General features: G+C 44.8%; 1 protein-coding gene across 4 annotated transcripts in view; it reads right to left on the bottom strand.

Moving 5' to 3' along the window:
- The window catches only part of PKIG (cAMP-dependent protein kinase inhibitor gamma), a 51,615-nt gene continuing 27,296 nt past the window's right edge, over positions 1-24,319 (bottom strand). For 3 of the 4 annotated variants that reach the window (XM_044297514.1, XM_044297513.1, XM_044297515.1), the window contains exons 2-3: positions 3,243-3,423; positions 1-805 (exon numbers count right to left, since the gene is read on the bottom strand). In XM_044297514.1, coding sequence (XP_044153449.1) covers positions 726-805; positions 3,243-3,393 — 231 coding nt within the window. In that variant the 5' untranslated portion in view covers positions 3,394-3,423 and the 3' untranslated portion in view covers positions 1-725. Of the gene's footprint in view, positions 806-3,242; positions 3,424-18,876; positions 19,000-24,319 lie in introns of those variants that run through there. The other variant, XM_044297516.1, reaches the window with a different exon arrangement.

The following is a 24,319-nucleotide window of genomic DNA, read 5'->3' as shown; positions in this document are numbered from 1 at the left end:
TGTCTTAATGGTGTTTATTACATTTTTCATTCACACAAAATTATAATATTTTGAGGGCCAAATATTTCAATTTTTCTAACAAAGAAAAAAAAATGTTAAAAAAGGATGCACCATTGTTCTCCTGTGCAAACTAAATATCCAATCTAAGCCGAATTTCGTACCAATCCGAGATATAGTACTTAAAAACGTGGACTAAAAAAAAAAGAAAAAAGAAAAGTTGGCAGTCTGGACAGGCCATGGACGTCTGGCTTCAATTTGGTCCACTGAAAGGTTATAAGGCAGTGCTTTGTCACATAATCTGTACGTTGGTCTCTGCTCATATGTGACCCAGGTCTCCTAGGGCAGAATTATTTCCTATGGACAATAAATAATCCCATACACATTCAAAGGGGAAGCGGGCAGTGCCATCTGCAAAATATCACCCCAAAGAAATATTGCATATGATTCTTCTATAAAGGAAATGAAAAAAAATAAAAAAAATCTGCTAAGGCAAGTTTAGGTTGAGCGGTGTTTGAGAAGATGTTATGACTATATTGTGCCACCAGGTGGCGTGTGGAGTCCTGCATTGCGATTCCATTCTTGGGCATCTAACCATCACTGGATTTTTTTTTTTATTCCAGCCTCACTGGAAAGCTCAGTGTGAACAGTCTTAAGGTTCTGTTCTCTCTTTTTGTACAAAAGAAAAAAAAGTCAGTCAGCATTGATGTCTGCAAGACATAAGCGATTCATGACGGCGAGCTGCCATCTTGTGCTTCAGGCGTCTGTTCTTGTCCGCTATTGGAGGATGCCGCTGCTGCTTGTCCTTCTGAAGAGAGAAAAAATAATAATGATCAGTCCTTGTATAATGAAACTGTTCTTCTGGTTTATACAGTATATACACTCACCATTTTTTTTTTCAAGATCACTGCTTGCTGTCAGTGAATGGGGGCATTATCGTTTATATAACAATTCTGTATAGAGCTAATGCTTCTCTAGACACATTTGTATCCACTCTAGACAATCCTGTGAAGGCGATTATTAAATTGGGGGTAAGTTCTAGGTGTGTTGGTGTACACAAGCAAATTTGTCTGAGCACGCTTGACCAGCAGAACTCCGCTCAGGCGGTGTTTGTGCACATTGATATACACTTTGAACACCAGGTGGCACCAAACTATGTAAGAAAATCTCACAACTCTTCACTGGATTGTTTTTACCAGCATGTTAATAGCAAATAGGCTTTATAAATGTAATAGGAAATCAACCTTTAATTGATCTCACTCTGCCTGACTGCAGCTGCCACTAGGGGGAGCTCATGGCACAGGATCCTAAAATGAATAATAAAGAGGCCCTTTCACTGGTCCTGACATTACAATACAAGTGCCTGGCAGTGTTGGGCATATTGAGGAGATGTCCTATCGCTAATTTTTTTCTGATGGGCTGCTCCTTTGCTGCGCTGTGCCCCCTGCTTTTTTCCCGCCTTGTATGCTAATCCATACCATCGGTGCAAGGAGGAGGAGACGGCCATGTTTCTTAGGGGGCGTCTCCTTCTCCCTGGCTGTGAGCTGACCAATCATAGCGGAGCACATCACAGCCAGGGAGTAGGTGAGCTTTTTCTCCTCCCTGGCTGTAACACTCTCCGCTGCGATTGGACCTCTCACAGCCAGGGAGAAGGAGACGCCCCCTAAGAAACATGGCCGTCTCCTCCTCCCTGTACCGATATCACATCTCCTCAATATGCCCAACACTGCCAGGTACTTACATTGTAATGTGAGGACTGATGAAAGGTCCTCTGTAAATCAGCAAGCAGTGAGCTCCCCCTAGTGGAGACAGAAATGTTTCCATTTAACTCCATGTTTTGCTCCTGACCTGTTCAGAGAGGTGGCGTCCAATAAATAATCACATTTATCTCTCCTGCCCCGACAGTTTGTTACAATGTATCAGTGCAGGTAAAATGTATGAATGGAGTCCTGACCGTTTCACTCACGGAGGATTGTCTAGACTGGAAACAAGTGTAACAAACTCTCAGCTGTGAGAAGTATTAGGTCTGTTGCAAGGGGACATTTAGAAAATGATGAGAAATTAAAGAGGACCTGTCCCCTCTCCTGACATGTCTGTTTTAGTAACTACTAGTATTCCCCCATGTAATAACAATTCTGGATGCTGATCCTTTATTACTCCTTCTGGAAGTTATAAATGAATTACTAGAAGTTTGCATTGAAGGTCCAGCTAGGTGTAACCAGTTGGGGATTTGTCCCTATATGACACTACTCAATCAGTGGTGCCAGTGTCAGACTGGGCAGGGACAACCCCCCCAACTGGTAACACCCACCTGGACCTTTACAGCAAACTTTTAGCAATTCATTCTTAACTTCTAACAGGAATAATAAAGGAATGGCACATCACAGAGTCAGGCCTAGTTCACACGACCGTATGGCTTTTTCAGTGTTTTGCGGTCCGTTTTTCACGGATCCGTTGTTCTGTTTTTTGTTTCCGTTGCGTTTCCGTTTCTGATCCGTTTTTCCGTATGGCATATATAGTATACAGTAATTACATAGAAAAAATTGGGCTGGGCATAACATTTTCAATAGATGGTTCAGAAAAAACGGAACGGATACGGAAGACATACGGATGCATTTCCGTATGTGTTCCGTTTTTTTTGTTGCGGACCCATTGACTTGAATGGAGCCATGGAATGTGATTTGCGGACAATAATAGGACATGTTCTATCTTTCAACGGAACGGAAAAACGGAAATACGGAAACTTAATGCATACGGAGTACATTCCGTTTTTTTGCGGAACCATTGAAATGAATGGTTCCGTATACGGAACACAAAAAAACGGCCCGTACACTCGCAAAAAAAAAACGATTGTGTGAACTAGGCCTCAGGAATAAATGCTCCAGAATTGTTATTACATGGAGGATACAAGTAGACATGTCAGGAGAGGAGACAGGGCCTCATTAAAACACAAAGTAAGGCTACATGCACACGACCTTATGTGTTGTGTTTTGTTTTTTTGCGGATCCATTGTAACAATGCCTAAAACGGACAAGAATAGGACATGTTCCATTTCTTTTGCGGGGCTACGGAAGGGACATACTGATACGGACAGTACACGGTGTGCTGTCCGCATTTTTTGCGGACCCATTGAAATTAGTGGGTCCACATCCTGTCCGCAAAAAAAAAATGGAACGTACACGGAAACAAACAACTTTCATGTGCATGTAGCCTAAATCAGAAACGACAAATCAGCAATGACTCACCTGCTCCTTGGATGGCTAGGTCTCCCATGTTTTCCGACAGCTCCCTCACCCCCGCAGGGCCACATTCCCCCCCTTTGATGTCCGGTACTGCATTCCGTCGGCCGGTTCTGTCGCAGGTTATGAATTCAGTGTATGCAGACTCCACATCCATAACGTCGCTCTCATATCAGATTCATGAGCTCTGGAAGGGGAACAGGGCTGCAGTTATTTATCAGACCGCAAGGGGAACGCCCGAGACCCCCAGAAAATAACATGTAACGATTGACTAAACGGTTTATGGTTAACCGACACCTTTTCTGTCATACTACATCAACTATCCTGTATACGAGACCCCAAAACCAGCACTTACTGGTTGCAAAGAGTGACAACCAGTACACTGCATGGGCAGGGGTTGTCACTCACAGCCATTCCAGTATCACGAAAAGCTGCATGGAAACCCCTGTGGGAACTGTAATGGCGCATATACAGGCTGGCGTCCTATATTAATGTGGGGCCCTAGAAGGCAGACCCCCATATTCTAGCCACAGCTCATAACTTAGTAAAACCCAACCAATATGAAAAGAAAACTTTTGATACTGAGGGCGCTTATGTGCCAATGATTACAAACTCCGCTCTGCTACTTCTCTAAATATCTATTACAATAGTGAGTGGACCTGACAAGGTGCATGGCTGCCCATATGGCTGATATTGTAGGACACCATGTGGATCCTTTGGTGCTTTCATTTTGGAGGATTTTACTGCAGTGCTGACACTTGCCCAGCAGATGGCAGCAGTGTAGCAGTCCTGCAGGCACAGTGGTGATGGATGGATAAATGTGTGCAAGAACTAATGGGGCGATTGATCTAAAATTCTGCTGATACTATTTACAGGGTAAAATGGATTTACCGTACAAATCAGCCTTCCCTAATGCTTCCAGCGGATAAATTATGTATCACTGTGCCCGAGAACAAAAGGGAACATGTACACTTAATACCCATCACATGAGCACTCCCATAGGGCACCGTGTACACTCAGAGTTTCCACGTCTGGACAGGTCGACCATTCCAACCTGGACTACCTGCTGATCCAAAATGTCACATAAGCGCGAAGGCCAATCCTGCAGATTCCGAAAAACCGCCAGCCGGAGCAGACAGGACACAAAGGGTTAGTAGTTACGAGTTGGCCCCCCACAAATTGAACATTAATGGCACATCCAGACTACAGACCTCAGTGGTGAGACCCCTTCCCTTTAATGCTGAGAACCTAGTCATGCTGAAGGCTTGTTACAATGTACTAGGGAAGCCAACCATGTGCTGCTGTGGTGTATGGATAGCCTGGAATGATACAGTGTCACAAACATCAGCTCTGTGAGCAGGCCGGCCAGGCCGTATTTCCATTCATCAAAAAACGGATCTTGAAAATTAGCCATCTTCAACGGAAGTCCGTATCTTGCCGGCCAGGAGCGGACATGGCCAATGAAGCCCACAGGAGAGGCTGCAAAGTGGTTTCCTGTAGGTTGGTTGGAAATGACATAGAAAAAGAATAGTCTAAAAGCGGAGGACCCCTTTAAGGGAAATCTTCAGCAGCCACGTGTAATCCTACACACCACCCCAAGCCTGACCCACACTATAACAGGAGAGGCTACACACTGTGCCCTGTGCAGCAGCAATAGGCAGACAATAGCCTCACATCTACCTGAATGGACAGACATTCTGCGATTTAGAAATCTACAAGACACCACAGCGACATCATAACTACCGATTGGACCTAATGTGAACAGAGTTTCCCTTTAAGGCCACTTTTGCAAAGTCAGTGTTTGATCCGTGATTTCCATCAGTAAGGGCTCATGCACACGACTGGATGCCCTGTGAGACATACAGTCCGTGAGCGGGCCATATGTCCGACGCGGCATACATCGTGCGCACAGGAGTAAACATCATAGGTTACTATGATGCTGTGCGCATCGGGCCGCCTGCAGGACTACTGTCCCACACTCATATGAGTACAGAACAATAGTCTCGCGGCGCGGCCAGACGTGCACAGTATCATAGTAACCTATGATGCGGTGTCCTCCCGTGCACACGATCAATGCCGCTCTGGGACATATGGCCCGCTCACAGACCGTATGTCTCGGAGGGCATCCGGTCGTGTGCATGAGCCCTAATTGTGACCCAAAACCAGGAGTGGAGCCTACAGAGAGATGAGGTATAATGGAAGGATTTGCATCTGTCCGGCGTTTTGTCCTGCGCCCGGTTTTGGCTCACAATCGCTGATGGAGAGCAGCCCAAGGGCTCATGCACACGACCGTATATATTTGCTGTCCAACAAAAAAATACGGATGACGTCCGTGTGCATTCTGTATTTTTGCGGAAGAGAACTGCCGGCCCCTAATAGAACAGTCCTATCCTTGTCCACAGAATAGGACATGTTCTACTTTTTTACGGAACGGACATGTGGACATAGGGAAACGGAACGCACACAGAGTAACTGTGGACCCATTGAAATGAATGGTTCCGGACACGGTCTGCAAATAAAAAAAAAAAATGTTTGTGCATGAGCCCTAAGGGCGCATTCACACGATCACGCAGTGTTTTGCGGTCTGCAAATTGAGGAACGGAACAGGCAGCCCATTATAGACATGCTCTATATTTTTGGTGGGGCCGCGGAACGGAACAACGGATGTGGACAGCACACAGTCCTGAGGCCTTATTCACACGTCAGTGGTGTTCTCCACGGACAGCACACATACTGATTCCCTTTAATGCGTGTATTCGCCCATCCATGTTTTAGCGCGGTCTGTTGGTGCGTGGTTTTAGCACAGAAACATGCTTTATTTTGTCCGTTTTTACGGACCCATCACGTCCATTAGAATCTACTGGCCCTTGACAAACACAGACTCCACAGGGACGCCATCCGTGTTTCACGGACCATTCATAGGAGAGGCTCTAAAAATTCTTTTTTCAGCTGTGCAGCGTCAGTGGAACATGGATGACACGGATTCTTCGCGGAAATCTTCATGGATGAATCACTCACCATCTTATTATGGATCTAAGGCTGGAGCAACCCGGCATCTTGTGTCACGTGACAGCAAGTCACAGAAAAGATGCGTGACGAAACAATACGACTGATTTTGCTGTCGCGCGACTATTTTGGAGCTGTGATTTGGCTTTAAAAACACATTAAAGTCAGTGGAGTAGAAGTCCATTGCAAGCTGCGACACAAAATCCATCAGGTCTGGATTTTTTTTGCTACCATAGCATCGCAGTGGCGGCACTATGATCATTAGATCCGATGTCACGTGACATGTCGCCGCGTAGCCCCACCCACTCCATTGATCTATGGAGCTAGAGCTGTAGTCCAGGGCAGTACACGGACTTACGTGCAATCTTCTGCTCTGCAGCTGTCACTCCTTTAGCCAAGATCAGTCTACAGGAATACAAAGTCTAGGACATCAATAACAGCCAGAACTAATATTTGAGACAGTCGGTATAAACAAGCGCAGAAATAACGCTTCCTCCAGCTGTAGCTGCGGACCATCCAAAACATCTTGGCGCTTACTTCAAAGTCCAGTGATGTCCTTGAAATACAGGGAGATCTAACGTCCAAGCGGGTCCCAGGGAGGTCGCCCGCAGGGCCAGTGCCACCAACAACTGCCAGAGAGACCCGTGAGACCTGCCCGCCTGGCACAGCTGTGCCCTGTGTGAAAGTAGGTTTGGGATGGATCCCACATGGTGCAATCTGACCAGATCTGCATCCAATTCTGGGCCCGGTGGTACAATAAGACCGTGCGGGTGCCGCCATCTCCTCCTATGTTACATTTACCCATATGCCATTATAGACAAAGGCCACTCAGCTTCTCGACATTCCTTAGTCATGACATCATGTGTACTCATCTACTCCATTCACTTCCAGAGCTGCAATCAAAATTCTGCTGCCCAAGACGAGCTTCCATGGATCCAGGGTAAACTTCCTACATCATACATTTGTAGATTACCTCATATAAAGACTAATGTTCTGTATGTAAGTTGTGTGTGCTCATAGCTCAACAGAATTTTGAATGCAGCTTTGGATATGACTAGAGAATGCAAAGAAACGTAGTTTAAATAGATTAAAAGGCATCAGTCAGCAGGTTTGTACCTATGACAATGGCTGTCCTGTTGGCTGACGGCATCCGTGTTGGACCCATGGTCATATATGTCCACATTACTGAGAAAAATTGATGTTTTAATATATGCAAAAGAGCCTCTAGGAGCAACGGGGGCGTTACCATTACACCTAGAGGCTCTGCTCTCTCTGCAACTGTGTACACTTAGATTGGCTTTAGGAGAAGTCAGGGCTAGGCGTGATCACATTTACACTGCCTGGTCCTGTCAATTAAAGTGCAGAGGGCGCAGCAGTTGCAGAAAAACTTCTGCCTCTAGGTGTAACGGTAACGCCCCCGTTGCTCCTAGAGACTTATTTGCATATAACAAAACATCATTTTTCTCAGCAATGTGGTCACATATGAACATGGGACCAACACAGATGCCTTCAGCTGCCAGGTGCACATGTAACAGGTCAGCCAGTGTCATAGGTACAGATCTGCTGACAGATGCCCTTTAATGCTTGGGAGACATCGGGGGTCATTTAATAACAGTACTAAGTCCGTTTTTAATGTCACACGTGGCATATGTACGCCACCCTCGCCCCACTTAATTTATTAACATTTACAGGCGTAAAAGTGGAGAGAAATCCACTCCAGTCCGGGGCTGTAGTAGATTTCTCTCTAGCCGCACGAACTGTCGGTGGTGTGCCTCATTTATGACGCGGCATGGCGGCGTGTGCATAGCCATAAATTAGGCACTTCCTCCGGCCGCTCAGGGGCTATCAAAGACCGTAATGAAAAGCCGTCCTTTGATAAATGACCCCCATTGTACACAGCTGCATTGGCTTCCATTACACGTGACCATGTACAGCGCACGAGATGCATTTGTCTCCGGTTCTTTACACGGTCATCAAACACCATGAAAACCAAACAGTAGAGAACGGCGGGGCCTACGAGGGACTAACACCCGGCCCATTGTATGAGGTCATTGTGGCAGGATCAGGTGTCCGCACCCGGCATACACGGAGGACAATGAGGCCTCTGGACATCTGTAGTCAGGAGTCACTCACGTGGAACGAGGCACTTTGTACAGTTATGGCTCATCGCACTCATACGACCGCTGGGATAGCTTTACGGGACTCAGACCGTGTCAAACGCTGGCGCAACTGCATATAATGGTGTCCGGCGAGATTTTCTTTTTTTACAACAAAACGAGCAGAATTTTCGAATGCAGCTTTGGCTGTGACTGGAGTATAAAGCATAACCAGCTTTCATTTTTCACAGCTCCTTTGGAAAATGAAAGGTGGAATCTGATTGGTTGCTATGGGCATCTAAGCCAGTTCTACTTTACACCAGTTTTAACAAATCTCCTGCAGCGATGTTCACCCCGGGCACTTAGATGATGTGGGAATGTGACTCATTGCCACTTCAAGCCCCCAAATCCTCCCAGTGGTGCAAGTGGTGGCAACCACTAATGCGGCCATTACACTGCTCATAAGTGGTTCACCCGACAGTACATGACCATAGCATGTGCCAGTGGTTTTTGTAGTTCTGGTATTCTATTCAGGAACAAGGAAGATCCGGATGAACAATGCCACAGCTCCTGCTCCTAGAGGCTCATTTGCATATAATAAAACATCATTTTTCTCAGTAATGCGGCACATATGAACATGGGACCAACACAGATGCCGTCAGCTGCCAAGTGCACATGTAACAGGTCAGCCAGTGTCATAGGGACATATCTGAGGCAGCTTCCGTGGGCTCTCACGTCTGTGCCTCTGCATCGCAAAAGATAGGACATGTCCCACCCTTTGCCGTATCTTGCAGATTGCGGACTCATTCAAGTCAATGGGTCCGCACCACAATACGGGATTCACGTGGCTAGTGCCCGTGCATTGCAAACCGCTTTTTGCCGTCCTCGGCACAGGCGCGGTGCACTCACTTGACAGCTGTAGCAAATAGACTATGTTCCTATGCAGAAAACGTCAGACTGAGCGGCGATGCAAACTGGGAATGGTAACACTCATTTATCCCTTTATTCATACACTTCCAGGAGGAATAACAGGAGGGGCAGCTCTGAAAAGCTGCTCTAACATTGCGATTTTATGGCCAATACAAGTATCTGCTAAAGTAGACAAGTCCGGGGAGGTGACAGAAGAGGACAGATCCTGGATGCAGATTTAATAGAGGTTTCAGGGGGGGATCATTCTCTACATAGAAAGCCGGATACGCAAAGAAAAGAGCGTACTGAAAAGATGGATCTAAAAAAATAAAAAAAAGAAGTGCTGCAATGCCGAAAGCGGGTGCCGAGCCTCCTTGTACATCACCCGGCTGGCACGCATGGCTGCCCCCTTTATTTCACATCTGATCCACTGTGAGGCGTCTGTTCATTGTGCCTGCACAGCCGACTGCTCGGACCCGCTTCCAGCGTGGAGGTAATCAATACGACAGGATTAGCATTCTGATGTGTCGCCCGCTCCACACACGTGACGCTGGGACATCACTGAAGCAGGGGGCAGACTCTCGTCTCTCATGCTGCACCACGCGTCAGTGACGTCCCCCAAACCAATGGCAATTACAATACAATCTGATCCACAAATCCATGGCAACCAATTGTACATTTAAAGGATAAGTCCACTTTTTGCACCAATGCATCTAAAATGAAAATAAATTATCAGGCAATTTTACAAATAGCCTTGATTAAAAATCTCCTTCCGTTTTCCATCCGTGGTTACAGATCACATACAAACCCTGGGTGGGTCTGACCCCGCAGACCTGATACTCCCTTCCCTCTATCTCCTCCACTACTACCTGTAGATAAGCGTGAGGCAGAAGACAGATGGGAGGACACAGGGCCCCGACAAAAGGGTATGTAACCATGGAGACACATCGCTACGCACAAGAGCGGCAGATTTTTACCAAGACTATTTCAAAAGTTGCTTCATCTCTTTTTGATTTTAGATGCCCTGGAGCGACAGAAAACGGTTACAGAAGTCTAATCTCCAGCCATGCCCCGACAGTATCAGGCTGTCAAAGCATGATGGGAGGTGTAGTTTTGCTGGAGAGCCACAGGGTGGAAACTGTTAGTGCTTGAAGGCGCCCCAAAGGACCCTCTACCACACTGACATATAAAGGTCATGTGATGATTGGCACCGAGGCCCTGTGAAAGATTTTGGATCAGGTCCGCAATGCTTTAAGCTTCACCTCTTTTCATTAAAGAACCCCCCACAATAAAGGTTATCCTCCGACCTGTTAGAAATGTACACAATGTAAACTGTAGTGAAGGTAATTTACCAGTGTGTGTATTTGTGAGTTATAACCTCCCTTCTGATCCTCGGCGGTGTCATGTGACCAATACTCTGACTTTCCCAATAACACAGCATCTTATGTGTGGACAGGAAGCCAGTTTCTCTAATGGGAGCCTCAATATCCGTCTCATAGGAATGAATAGAGAAGTCACTGACTTTCTGTCCTGTGTCAGTTGGAAATCAGAGTGTTGGTCACATGACACAGCTGAGGATCAGAAGGGAGGTTATAACTCGCAAATTCAGTCACTGGAAAGATTACCTTCACTACAGTTTACATCATGAACCTTTCTAATAGGTCAGAAAAAAAAATAAAAATTGTGGCAGTGCTTCTTTAAATCCTAGTAAAATGAAAAAACAAAACAAAACAAAACTAATATAATCTCAGACATTGGGCGGTCATTTATCAAAGACTGGTCTTTGATATCCCCTATGAGCTGGAGGGTGCACCCAATTTATGATGAGCCACATGCCTCGCCATAGGGGGCCATTCACACGTCCGCAATTCTGTTTCGCATTTTTCAGAACGGAATTGCGGACCCATTCATTTCTATGGGCCTGCACGATGTGCTGCCTGGATCCGGAATTCCATTCCCGAAAAAAATAGAACATGTCCTATTCTATTAAGCATTTTCTATTATAGTGCCGACGATGTGCGGTCCGCAAAATGCGGAATGCACATTGCCGGTGTCCGTGTTTCGCAAAATACACACGGATGTGTGAATGGACCCTAAGTTTGGTGCATCATTCACCAGTCTGTGTACCTAGATTGAATCTACTTCAGTCCCCAGTGGTATTTGGTTCAAATCATTTATGCAGGGAAGCCACTGGATCCCCATCGGATCATATTATAGTCAATGAGGAGACGGTGGTGTGCAGCGGTATCCCGCTATGCCGGATATGGCATCTCCGGTAGTCTGTTTTTCTGCTGGAACGGACTACCGGAGTTAAGTGCCGGTCAGGTCATGTGAACCCACTCTTGAAATTAAGTAACAATACGGTTGCCCCAAGCAACCCATAAAATGGCGGTGACACTGAGCAGGTTGCCATGGGCAATAGGTTTATACACAGGTGCATGGCTGGATGCTGAGGAGTATCAGGAATGTACCACTGGGATATAAACCATTAATATACAGTTATGATTGCTGGGGTTGCCTAGCAACAGTATGACTTCCTGTCTGGGTGACTACATTTCACTACATATTACGTTGCATCAGGCAAATATATCAACAGTCTCAGGAACCGGCAAATAAAATGGGGTAAAGGTTATGCAAATCCTACCCAAAAAGCGGCCTTTTGGGGGCATTGTCAGGCGAGCTGGGTGGCCCTCTGGGGGCCTATTTTTGCTATTAAAATGTTGGTAAGTAATTATCCGGTTTAGGCCTCGTACACATGACCATATCCGATTTGCAGTCTGCTAATCGCAAATCCATAAATTACAGAGCGCAGAGAGCTCAGCTGGGTGATCAGGAGCAGAGGAGTGGGGTGAAACTAGACAACCCCTTTAAATCCGTATTTGCCGACACATGGTATATTTTTAATATCAACTGCTGTATTATTCTCAGTCTGTGATAAAAGACGATCTAAAAACTGGCGTGAATAGGTTAATAGGGACGGTAAATAATCCCGAGGCCGTCGTCTTCTCCAGTCTGCAGCGGGAATTGCAAGCGAATCCTTCTCTCCTTCTCATTAGCATTCAGCTCCCGCCGATGAGAAATGACCGAGGCTGTATCTCAGGAGCAGCCGTTCCTGCGCCTCCCCGCTATAAAGCGGCCATGTTATATTTAGAATTTCCCTAATGGGTCAATATCCATAACAACAGGCAAATTAACCCGACCGTGACCTCCGCAGCTTCAAAAATATTCAAATTATGCGATGCTGGAAAAGGCCTCGGCAGAATGAGAAGCGGGGATTTAGAGAAATATTTTAGCACAACACGACGACCCCTGTGCTACAAAAGCAGATGGCTCCACTTTCCATCTGGGCGTCAGATACTTGTGGTATTCAGTTTGTCGTCATCGTACGCTATGGAATGCGAGCAGATCCGGAGAGGCCGATAGTGTACGTCCCGTCTGCTGGAAGCCACCTCGTCTCTGCCAGATGGGACCGACACTATTTAGATAGAAAATGTGCGCAAACAGCTTCTAATTTCCATATAGTTGTATAGCAGTGATGCAATGTACATACTAAAGGCCTCATGCACACGACTGTTCCGTTTTTTGCAGTTCACAAATTGCGGATCCGCAAAACACGGAAGCCGCCGTGTGCCTTCCGCAATTTGCGGAACGGAACAGACGGCCCATTGTAGAAATGCCTATTCTTGTCTGCAAAATGGACAAGAATAGGACAGGTTATTTATTTTTATTTTTGCGGGGCCACGGAACGGAGAAAACGGATACGGACAGCACACGGAGTGCTGTCCGCATCTTTTGCAGCCCCATTGAAGTGAATGGGTCTTGAAGTGAATGGGTCTGCACCCGAGCCGCAAAAACTGCGGCTCGGATGCGGACCAGAACAACGGTCGTGTGCATGAGGCCTAACATTTCAGTTGGTAAAATTAGGGCACATAAGCCCTCATGGGTGGGGTTTGTGTTAGCCCTGACCATTTTTGGCAGGATTGTCTCTGTAAATCAGGGACAGTCCCAGCAAATTCGGGACAGTTAGCAACTATGAATGTAGTCCTTGTTTGCATTTACATTGCAGCCATGCTAGCTTGCACATGAACCCCCTTTTTTGTACATAGCTCGGAGGCGCTGGTCTAACTTTCTTTAGCATTCTACATTTGGGAAAGTGGCTTCACCTTTTTTAGATTGGGTGCTATCACCCCTCTGCCTAGTGCTTATAATCAGAGTATCAGATAGCTGGATTCTACATTGCCTTGAATTTTGTAGGTCAAAAGCCCAGGAGAGGCACGTCTAAGAGTAGGTCCTGTCTGTTGGAAGCCACCTTGTCGCTGGCAGATGGGCCGGACACTATTTTGATTAAAAAAAGTGCATAAAGAGCTTCAAATTTTGATATAGTAAGTACTGTAGTAATGCAATTCAGATTTACCCATGTTTCCAGTGTTTGAATGTGTCTTTGTGCACAAAGCAGTGTGCTGCTACTTGTAGTCCTTGTTTGCTTTTACAGATTCAAAGGCATAATGTTTTGGAAATTTCCAAGGATTTTCACAGTATGTCTACGCTTATTTATCACAAACCCTATGTTGTGTCTTCTTAGGCCCCTTTCAGACGAGCGAGTTTTCCGCACGGGTGCAATGTGTGATGCGAACTGAATCCGGACCCATTCATTTCAATGGGTCTGTGTACATGAGCACTGTTTTTCACTAATCACTTGTGCGTTGCGTGAAAATCACAGCATGTTCTATATTTAGCGTTTTTCACGCAACCCTGACCCCACAGAAGTGAATGGGGCTGCGTGAAAAACGCATCGCATCCGCTGTGATGTGATGCGTTTTTCACTGATGGTTGCTAAGAGATGTTGTTTTCTACCGTATCACTCGCGTGAAAAACGCATCAATGCGCATTTTACCCGCGCGATAAAAACTGAACAACTAAATGCAATCACTAACAAAACTGACTGAACTTGCTTGTGAAATGATGCGAGTTTTCCTGAACGCATCCAGAGCCAATCCATATCGTTCATGTGCAAGAGGCTTTAGGCCTCCTACACACGAACGTGTGCGCCCCCGTGACCGTGCTGAACATAGAACATGTCCTATCTTTTTGCGGAACGGGCGGATCGCGGACCCATTAAAGTAAATGGGTCTGCGATCCTCTGCGACTGCCCCACGGTCGGTTTGCGTGCATTGCGGCCCGCAGCACGGCCACAGGGCGCACACGTTCGTGTGCAGGAGGCCTTAGTGTTATGTTATCAGCCATATTGATAGCCAAGGAGGAAAAGACGTTACTGGCAGACACTTCCTTCCCCACTGAAACACATGGGGCATGTTCACACACAGCGTTTTCTGCGCCAGAATCCACAAAAATGCTTACAATGCTCCTTCCATTGTTTTCAGAGGGAAAACGAGACAGTTTCAGTGAATACGGCTAATCTGCAGGTGAATTTCCCAGCAGTTCAAACAGCAAACTGCGGCAGAAATCTGAGGGTCAGTCTCGGGTTCAGTGGCAAAAATACACATTTTTAAACTGTGTGCTTTTATTTTAAAGAAGCACTCCCACAAATATGTTTATCCTCTAACCTGTTAGAAAGGTACATGATGTAGTGAAGGTAATTTTCTTACTAGTGTCTGTATTTGTAAGTTATCCCCTCCCTTCTGATCCTCAGCTGTGTCATGTGACCAGCATTCCTACTTTCCAAGTAACACAGCATCTTATGTGTGGACAGGAAGTCAGCTTCTCTATGTATTCCTATGGGTGCCCCAATGTCAGTCTCATAGGAATGAACAGAGAAGTAATGGATCTCCCGTGTCAGTTGGAAATCAAACTGTTGGTCACATGACACAACTGAGGATAGGAAGGGAGGTTATAACTCACAAATACAGTCACCGGTAAAAGGATTACCTTCACTACAGTTTACATCAACAACGTCAGGTCAGAGAATAAGATTTTTTGTGGGAGTGCTTCTTTAACCGATATGACTGATAACCCACAATCTTATAGGCTACAAATAAAAGGTTGACCAAATTAGAAAAAAGGTTCTCATTTTTATGGAAACAGCGCCATTCTTATCGACACAGCCCTATTCACTTCAATGTGAATGAACTGCAATACCAGATACGGTCCATGAAAAAGAGAGGCACTGTTCCTGGGGAGAAAAGCAGACATTAGGTCCTCCAATTCCAGATCGTGGCTCACACGGTAGAGACAATGGGGGTCATTTACTAAAGACTGGCGTTTCACATGCCAAAATATTAAGAGACACAGGCCTCTTAATAAATTTGTTGCATCCGTGATGTCCGTGCTGAAATCTACGCCAACTACCAGCTAGAGTAGATTTCTGCAGTTTTCTGGTGCCAATTTTAGTAAATGTGTCAGGTGGCACACTTTTTTAAGACAGTGGTATTGAAGCTCAAAAATCCATGTTATTCTTGCCCTTAGGCTGTTCCTAGTATTGCAGTTCAGCCCCATACATATAAATGCAATACCAGACACAGCCTATGGAGAAAAGTGGCGCTGTTTCTGGGACAAAATAACCCAAATCTTTTCTAATCTCATACAATCCAATAAATACTGCCTATGCTGTAATGCTTGTAAGGCTCTAGGCGCCAACATGTCGCCCTCAATGTGGTGAAAAAGACAAGTCCCAAGATCTTGATTTAAAAAAAAAAAACACCACTTATGCCAGAATATAAAGGGGACAGCTATCCGAAAGCTGTGGCGGCCAAAAGCACAGCTCGCTTTAGTAAAAATGAGTCAGTAATGTGATTCTGCTGTTTGTACAGACGGGGAACCAATGAAGGAGGAGGACAATAAGGGAACAGCTTAATTACACATAAAACCCATAATTAGTGCATACACAAGAAGACGCCCTCCCACAGCAAATCCTGCCACCTAAATGATATAAGGAAGATTTCAAACGTCATGGGCACTGGAGCCCGCTTTCCTATCACCTCCAGCTGTCTCTGCAGTAGCGACACAGCTTTCCCAGAATGCTCAACCTGCTGCATTAACCAATCCTGAGAGTATTAGACCATCCGAATGCAAATAATAAATATCTTCAATTCTACAAAAATAAAAGCTGCGTACCGAATCTTCAGCAGTACAATCGCTGCCGTTTTTCTCATTACCGTCCTCTGCCTTCTAGTGATAATAAACAGTAAAAGAGCAGTGATTTTACAGCAGGCTGTAGAGTGAGGTTTTCAAGGTAATCTGTTCTGCTGCCATCTAGTGGCCAGTACAAAAACCGTAAATAGCTATAAAATTTCAGTTGACTGTTCAGATTAAAAATGCATTTCTGTGGAGGCTGAGAGCTCTGGATCTCTAGAATATGATGCCGTGCCAACTATTTGCGGTCCAGAGGCTTAAGAGGAATGCGTATTATGTGGAAGCAGCACAAAAATGCAGTAAATAACACGAAGAGGGGAAAGGAAATAAACAGAAATAATCCCAATGCCAGATTAGCAGGCTAATGCTTAAATCTCAGTGGTACGTTTTTGGAAATAATGCAATCTAGGTTGTGGAACGTGCCATGCATGCCATGATACCTGCGTCCTACTATATTTTATTTTTTCAGAGTTTGCCAATTTTTATGTCCAAAATGCCAGCTTGAGGAATGCTGTGAAGCAGCAGCAGGCAGAAGCCATCAAGAGACACAAGGAAAGGACACAGACATGACTGTTAGGGCTCAATCACAAGACTCTAGGCTGTCCGTGCCCGTATTGTGGACCGCAAACGGGTCTGCAATATACAAGCACCAGCCATGTGAATCCCGATTCGCGGATGTGGACCCATTCAAGTCAATGCAACATACAGCGCGGTGCGGAGCAGAGGCACGGATTGGAAGCCCACGGAAGTACTATGAAGCATTTCAGTGGGCTTTTGGGTCCCATGCCTCTGCAACACAGAAGATAGTTCATGACCTATCTTTTGGCGTATACTGCTGACCCCTTCAAGTCAATGGGTCCACGCCGCAATACAGGATTCATATGCCCTTAAAGGGGTTGTCTCACCTCAGTAAGTGGCATTTATCACATAGAGAAGGTTAATACAAGTCACTTACTGGATTCATTTTTCCATCACATTATACACTGCTCGTTTCCATGGTTACAGACCACCCTGCAATCCATCAGTGGTGGTCGTGCTTGCACACTATAGGAAAAAGCACCTGCCTATGTGCGCTCCCATGGTCCCAGCCACCAGATAGGCTGCTGCTTTTTCCTATAGTGTGCAAGCATGACCACCACTGATGGATTGCAGGGTGGTCGTAACCATGGAAAAGAGCAGTGTATAATGTAATGGAAAAATCCAGCCAGCAAAGAAAGCAATATGGACAATAACAATACATTAGTAAGTGGCTTGTATTAACTTTCTCTACATGATAAATGCCACTTACTGAAGTGAGACAACCCCTTTAATATGTAAGGCACCAGCTCAGATAATTATTAATCCTAATACCAATCTGCTATTTGTTTCACATGCCCCTACATTAAGTCTCATGCACACAATCATATGTATTTTGTGGTCCTCGAATTGTGGATCTGTAAAATACGGATAGCGTCTATATTGCATCCGCATTTGGTCTGCATTTTGCAGCCAAGTATAGGATATGTTCTATCTTTTTGTGGAATGGACATTCCGCATCCATATGACAATCCAAAATTTAAAGGGGAACAATCTACTTTGGGTTGTTACCCTTAAAGGGGCTGTCTCACTTCAGCAAATGCCATTTATCATGTAGAGAAAGTTAATATGAGCCACTTACTAATGTATTGTGACTGTCCATATTGCCTCCTTTGCTGGCTGCATTCATTTTTCCATCACATTATACACTGCTCGTTTCCATGGTTACAGACCACCCTCAAATCCATCAGTGGTGGTCATGCTTGCACACTGTAGGAAAAAGTGTCAGCCTCTCTGGTGGCCAGGACCATGGGAGGGCACATAGGCTGGTGCTTTTTCCTATATTGTGCAAGCACGACCACCACTGATGGATTGCAGGGTGGTCTGTAACCATGGAAACAAGCTGTGTATAATTTGAGGGGAAAATTAATCCAGCCAGGAAAGAAAGCAATATGGACAATCACAATACATTAGTAAGTGGCTTATATTAACGTTCTCTACATGATAAATGCTACCTACTGAAGTGAGACAACCCCTTTAAAGGCTATGTACACATTTGGTGAGCTCATAAACATAAGGTGGGCACATATTAAACCTGCTGTTAGGAGCCCCCAGATCAGACAGTGGTGAGCTCATACACATAAGGTGGACACATTAAAGCCAATGCCAGGAGCCCCCAGATCAGACAGTGGTGAGCCCATAAACATAAGGTGGACACATTAAAGCCAATGCCAGGAGCCCCCAGATCAGACAGTGGTGAGCCCATAAACATAAGGTGGGCACATATTAAACCTGCTGTTAGGAACCCCCAGATCAGACAGTGGTGAGCAGCGCTCATACACATAAGGTGGACACATTAAAGCCAATGCCAGGAGCCCCCAGATCAGACAGTGGTGAGCCCATAAACATAAGGTGGGCACATATTAAACCTGCTGTTAGGAGCCCCCAGATCAGACAGTGGTGAGCTCATACTCACAGAATCTCCTCTAATTGAGTAGAGAAGATGGAGAGTGCCTGCCTCTTACCCCTGTCCATCCTGTTGCCAGCGGTACTGGCAGCTTCCAATATTCTTGCTGCCAAAACAGTTACTAAAGTCTCTGTGGAACAACAGGATAATCTTCTTTTATAAACTTCTGGGCAATAGAACGCTGGAAAACCCAAAGAAGGGAGAAGTGTTTTTCTAATACCGCGGCCTGGAAACAATTTATAATGTGTGAGCTCTTATATAAGACAAGCGGGGGTGGTGTGTAGGTGTCCATGACAAAATGCAGGATTGTGTTACCGGACACAGCTCAGAAGAAGCAATCCTGCATGACTGTGTCTGAAACGCGTCACGACGGTTCACTTTATATTGCTCATAAAATATTGGCTTCTAGCGCCTTGACATTGAATGGGACCAGTGACCAGTATAGTATCAGTATCTATGTATGTAATGATGAATGTGCTGAAAAACCGGGAGTGCCATCCTAGATGCCAGTTTGTGCCACATTCTACTATATAGAAGACTGGCAAAGGCTAGAAGATTTGTAGACTGCCTAAAGTAAAAAGTTAATTGGTGTCCTTAACATCAAAAACCAATATTCGTGTCACAGGTTACCAACTAGAAAAAAAAAAACAGACTTGGACTTGGCTTATCTCCAGAAACAGTGCCACTCCTGCCCATTGGCTGTGACTGGTATTACACTTCCAGTCCACTGACTGCTTCATTATACAAAATAATGAGAAAACCACAGCACTCAAGGCACATGCCTAACTTCTCTAAACATGTTCTTCTAGATGATAATCTCTGATCATGTACTCTTAAATACTATGTCCCTATTTCTATGTAACGATTATGGATTACTGATGGTAAACGAGCTATGTTGTACTACTACTTTCGAATTATGAAGTATTGTTCTTAATGAATTCTTGTGTAATTATGTTTGTAATTTTATTTTCATTTACTTTATTACTATAATTATCCTACCAATTATGTAACTCAAAAATAATCCCTAAATGTTGCACTTATGTATACATTAGGCCGTGAACAAGGTCTAGGGCAGACCAAAACATTGGCCAGTGGCTTTACTATTTTTTGGATGGATTAATAAATGACATTTATGCAAGATACTACTTGAGTGCCGTGGTTTTCTCATTATTTTGGAATATTCCATTTACCACTGAGCACCATCTCCACCTATGAGGAGTGCCGTTCAATCTTCTTCCAAGATGATTTAATATACAAACACAGCCGCACCCAACAGAGGCATGTTTTTTGGAAAATAAAAAATCCAAAAAGCCTAATCTTGTATGTTTCTGACAACGGAGGATCTAGTCTGCTGTCTGTTGCCAAGAGAAACCATCAGGCTTTTCGAAGGCTGCTATGAATTTCAATACAAAAAACTTCAAAAAGTGGGTTAAACTGTGAAATGTTGCTGGAAGTGGAATTCCAAAATACATGATCGATATATACACTAGTGCCACATTTACTATACATATAAACATGGGGTGCTTAGAAAATATACTTTGATCAAACATATCTATGCCCAGCTACCACGGCAAGATGACCTCGGTCTGGAGAGGAACCTTACTATTGAATACCTATGCTTGTGCCATTCGTGACCACCTAAATTCAAGGAGAGTATAAGCCACAAATATATGCTGTGTCTGCTACAACTGTTACTCTCCAGGTCAGCAGGCCGCAATATGTTGCATCGCTCATGTCAGCAGGCCACCAATTATGACCTGCTGATCTGGGAGGTAACAATTGTAGCAGACACAACATATATTAGTGGTTTCTGCTCTCCTTGAATTTAGGTGCCAATGAACGGCACAGCCATAGGTATGCAATAGAGTTAGGTCCAAATCCAGACCGAGGTCACCTTGCCGTGGTTGATGGGCATAGATATTTTTGATCAAAATATATCTGCTAAGCACCGCATGTTTATATGTATAGTAAATGTGACATATATATATATATATATATATATATATATATATATATATATATACACACACACACACACACAGTACAGAACAAAAGTTTGGACACACCTTCTCATTCAAAGAGTTTTCTTTATTTTCATGACTATGAAAATTGTAGATTCACACTGAAGGCATCAAAACTATGAATTAACACATGTGGAATTATATACATAACAAAAAAGTGTGAAACAACTGAAAATATGTCATATTCTAGGTTCTTCAAAGTAGCCACCTTTTGCTTTGATTACTGCTTTGCACACTCTTGGCATTCTCTTGATGAGCTTCAAGAGGTAATCACCTGAAATGGTTTTCACTTCACAGGTGTGCCCTGTCAGGTTTAATAAGTGGGATTTCTTGCCTTATAAATGGGGTTGGGACCATCAGTTGCGTTGTGGAGAAGTCAGGTGGATACACAGCTGATAGTCCTACTGAATAGACTGAAAAAAAGCAGCTAAGTAAAGAAAAACGAGTGGCCATCATTACTTTAAGAAATGAAGGTCAGTCAGTCCGAAAAATTGGGAAAACTTTGAAAGTGTCCACAAGTGCAGTCACAAGAACCATCAAGCGCTACAAAGAAACTGGCTCACATGCGGACCGCCCCAGGAAAGGAAGACCAAGAGTCATCTCTGCTGCGGAGGATAAGTTCATCCGAGTCACCAGCCTCAGAAATCGCAGGTTAACAGCAGCTCAGATTAGAGACCAAGTCAATGCCACACAGAGTTCTAGCAGCAGACACATCTCTAGAACAACTGTTAAGAGGAGACTGCGTGAATCAGGCCTTCATGGTAGAATATCTGCTAGGAAACTACTGCTAAGGAAAGGCAACAAGCAGAAGATACTTGCTTGGGCTAAAGAACACAAGGAATGGACATTAGACCAGTGGAAATCTGTGCCTTGGTCTGATGAGTCCAAATTTGAGATCTTTGGTTCCAACCACCGTGTCTTTGTGCGACGCAGAAAAGGTGAACGGATGGACTCTACATGCCTGGTTCCCACCGTGAAGCATGGAGGAGGAGGTGTGATGGTGTGGGGGTGCTTTGCTGGTGACACTGTTGGGGATTTATTCAAAATTGAAGGCATACTGAACCAGCATGGCTACCACAGCATCTTGCAGCGGCATGCTATTCCATCCGGTTTGCGTTTAGTTGGACCATCATTTATTTTTCAACAGGACAATGACCCCAAACACACCTCCAGGCTGTGTAAGGGCTATTTGACCATGAAGGAGAGTGATGGGGTGCTGCGCCAGATGACCTGGCCTCCACAGTCACCGGACCTGAACCCAATCAAGATGGTTTGGGGTGAGCTGGACCGCAGAGTGAAGGCAAAAGGGCCAACAAGTGCTAAGCATCTCTGGGAACTCCTTCAAGACTGTTGGAAGACCATTTCAGGTGACTACCTCTTGAAGCTCATCAGGAGAATGCCAAGAGTGTGCAAAGCAGTAATCAAAGCAAAAGGTGGCTACTTTGAAGAACCTAGAATATGACATATTTTCAGTTGTTTCACACTTGTTTGTTATGTATATAATTCCACATGTGTTAATTCATAGTTTTGATGCCTTCAGTGTGAATCTACAATTTTCATAGTCATGAAAATAAAGAAAACTCTTTGAATGAGAAGGTGTGTCCAAACTTTTGGTCTGTACGGTAGATATATATAATATCCTTTACATTTATAGAGTGCTGCTATATGCAATATCCTGTCTTCCCGTGGAAGTGGGAGTCTACCTTATAATAAAATAAAAAAAACACAGAAAAGCAAAAACAGGTAAAGCAATTGATAATCGGTGCCCACATTTCCACTGTGGTTTACCGTGTGAATAGAAATTCCATTTTAACTATAGCATCTGGATACAATGCAAGCCAAGTAAAACCCTGACACAATCAAAAAAGCAGCCCCCCAACAGGTTTGTGTCAGACACAGTTATTAAGATGTAATTCTGGTGACTCAAACCCAACATCAGCTGCACGGGGGAAATCCCATAAGCCTTCTTACACGTCAGTCCCAAAAAGGTCTCTTTTTCCCACATCAGAGCATTGTGGAGCTGCAGACATGGGCAGCTGTGCCAGCTCTCATCATCTGCCAGTGCCAGTCCACTTTACTATACAGCACGGTTGTAGCCAAAGGAAGCAGAGGGTAGCCACAAAGGATGAAAGCCTGGCATTGTTGACCCCGTCTGTCCCGATAGGTCACCTCTTTCGTCTTTCTAGCTCACTGACAAGAGTACACTTTACAGCTATAACCATGTCGACTGGCACATAAATTCGTGCCAGACAGAGAAGCCCTGACTACCCATATGGGGAGTAAGACATAAGCTGAAGAAAATGGAGGGAAGAGTGAAGGCAAGAAAAGACAAAGTAGTGGCTCTCCTGTGCCACTAATTCCAGTGCCAAGGGGCATTGTTGGCATATCTTATCCAGTCAATATGTCCTTCACACGACAACTTCTGCAATAAGACAAAAATACCGTACTTTGATATTTCTGACTTACAAACCCTGTCAATTTCTTATAGTACGGGTTGTTAAGGTTATGGGGATACCAAATATATGGGTTTCTTTTTTTTTTATGGTATGTTCTGTCATTTGGCCATCCCCTTTGCATCCGCTGCGCTGGGAAACTATACAAATGCGATTTTCTTTAGATCACAATGGTGAATGCCTTCTAAATCGACGATCTAACCACGAGCTGCGTCGGACGGGGAGACTGACAGGCACCAGTAAGGAAACCAGTCTCTTAAAGGGGTTGTCCACTTTTGTAATACTGATGACCTATCCTCAGGATAGGTCATTAATATCAGATCGGTGGGGGTCCGACTGCCGGCATCCCCAGCGATCAGCTGTTTGAAGAGACTGCAGCTTGTAGGACATTGCAGTGGCAAGCAGGTGTAATTACAGCTCCGCCATTCCACTCACTTCAACGAGACGGCTCCTTCCTGTCCAAGTGAATAGGATCGAGCCGTCCCATTGAAGTGAGTGGGACGGCTTCGTTGCAATTCCACCTGCTCCTTCCTGTGGCTGCGTAGATGAGCAGGAAAACAAAGAAGAGAAGACAGGGATCGTACGAGCACTGCGTTCTCTTCAATCTGATATTGATGACCTATCCTGAGGACAGGTCATCGATAGTATAAAAGCGGACAACCCCTTTAGAGCGCTGGAGACAGCAGCCATCAGCATTTTGTACACACGCTCAATCTCAAGGTAGGGACAGGTGATCTGTTCTTAAAGGGACATGACTATTACATTTTTTTAATCATAACAACGAGTCGATGTTTTCTGGATAGAATTATTTGACGGTCATGGTGTTATCTCAATTCTACACCCACTATTATCATGAGGATAACATAGCAGATAAAATCTTCCCTCACAACAGCAGTAAACTGACAATAGGTTACCCATCTACACAGGAGTTTTATCTCTCTGCTGACTGCTACAGAGGGACAATATTTTAAATGGAATTTTCAAGCGGCCGTGCAGAATCTGCCTCCCACTGTTTTCAATGGGAGGC

Source organism: Bufo gargarizans, chromosome 6 (assembly GCF_014858855.1).
Source record: "Bufo gargarizans isolate SCDJY-AF-19 chromosome 6, ASM1485885v1, whole genome shotgun sequence".
Taxonomy (NCBI): Eukaryota; Metazoa; Chordata; class Amphibia; order Anura; family Bufonidae; genus Bufo; species Bufo gargarizans.
The sequence above is the reverse complement of the archived record's forward strand: the minus strand, read 5'-3'. Positions and strand labels throughout refer to the sequence as shown.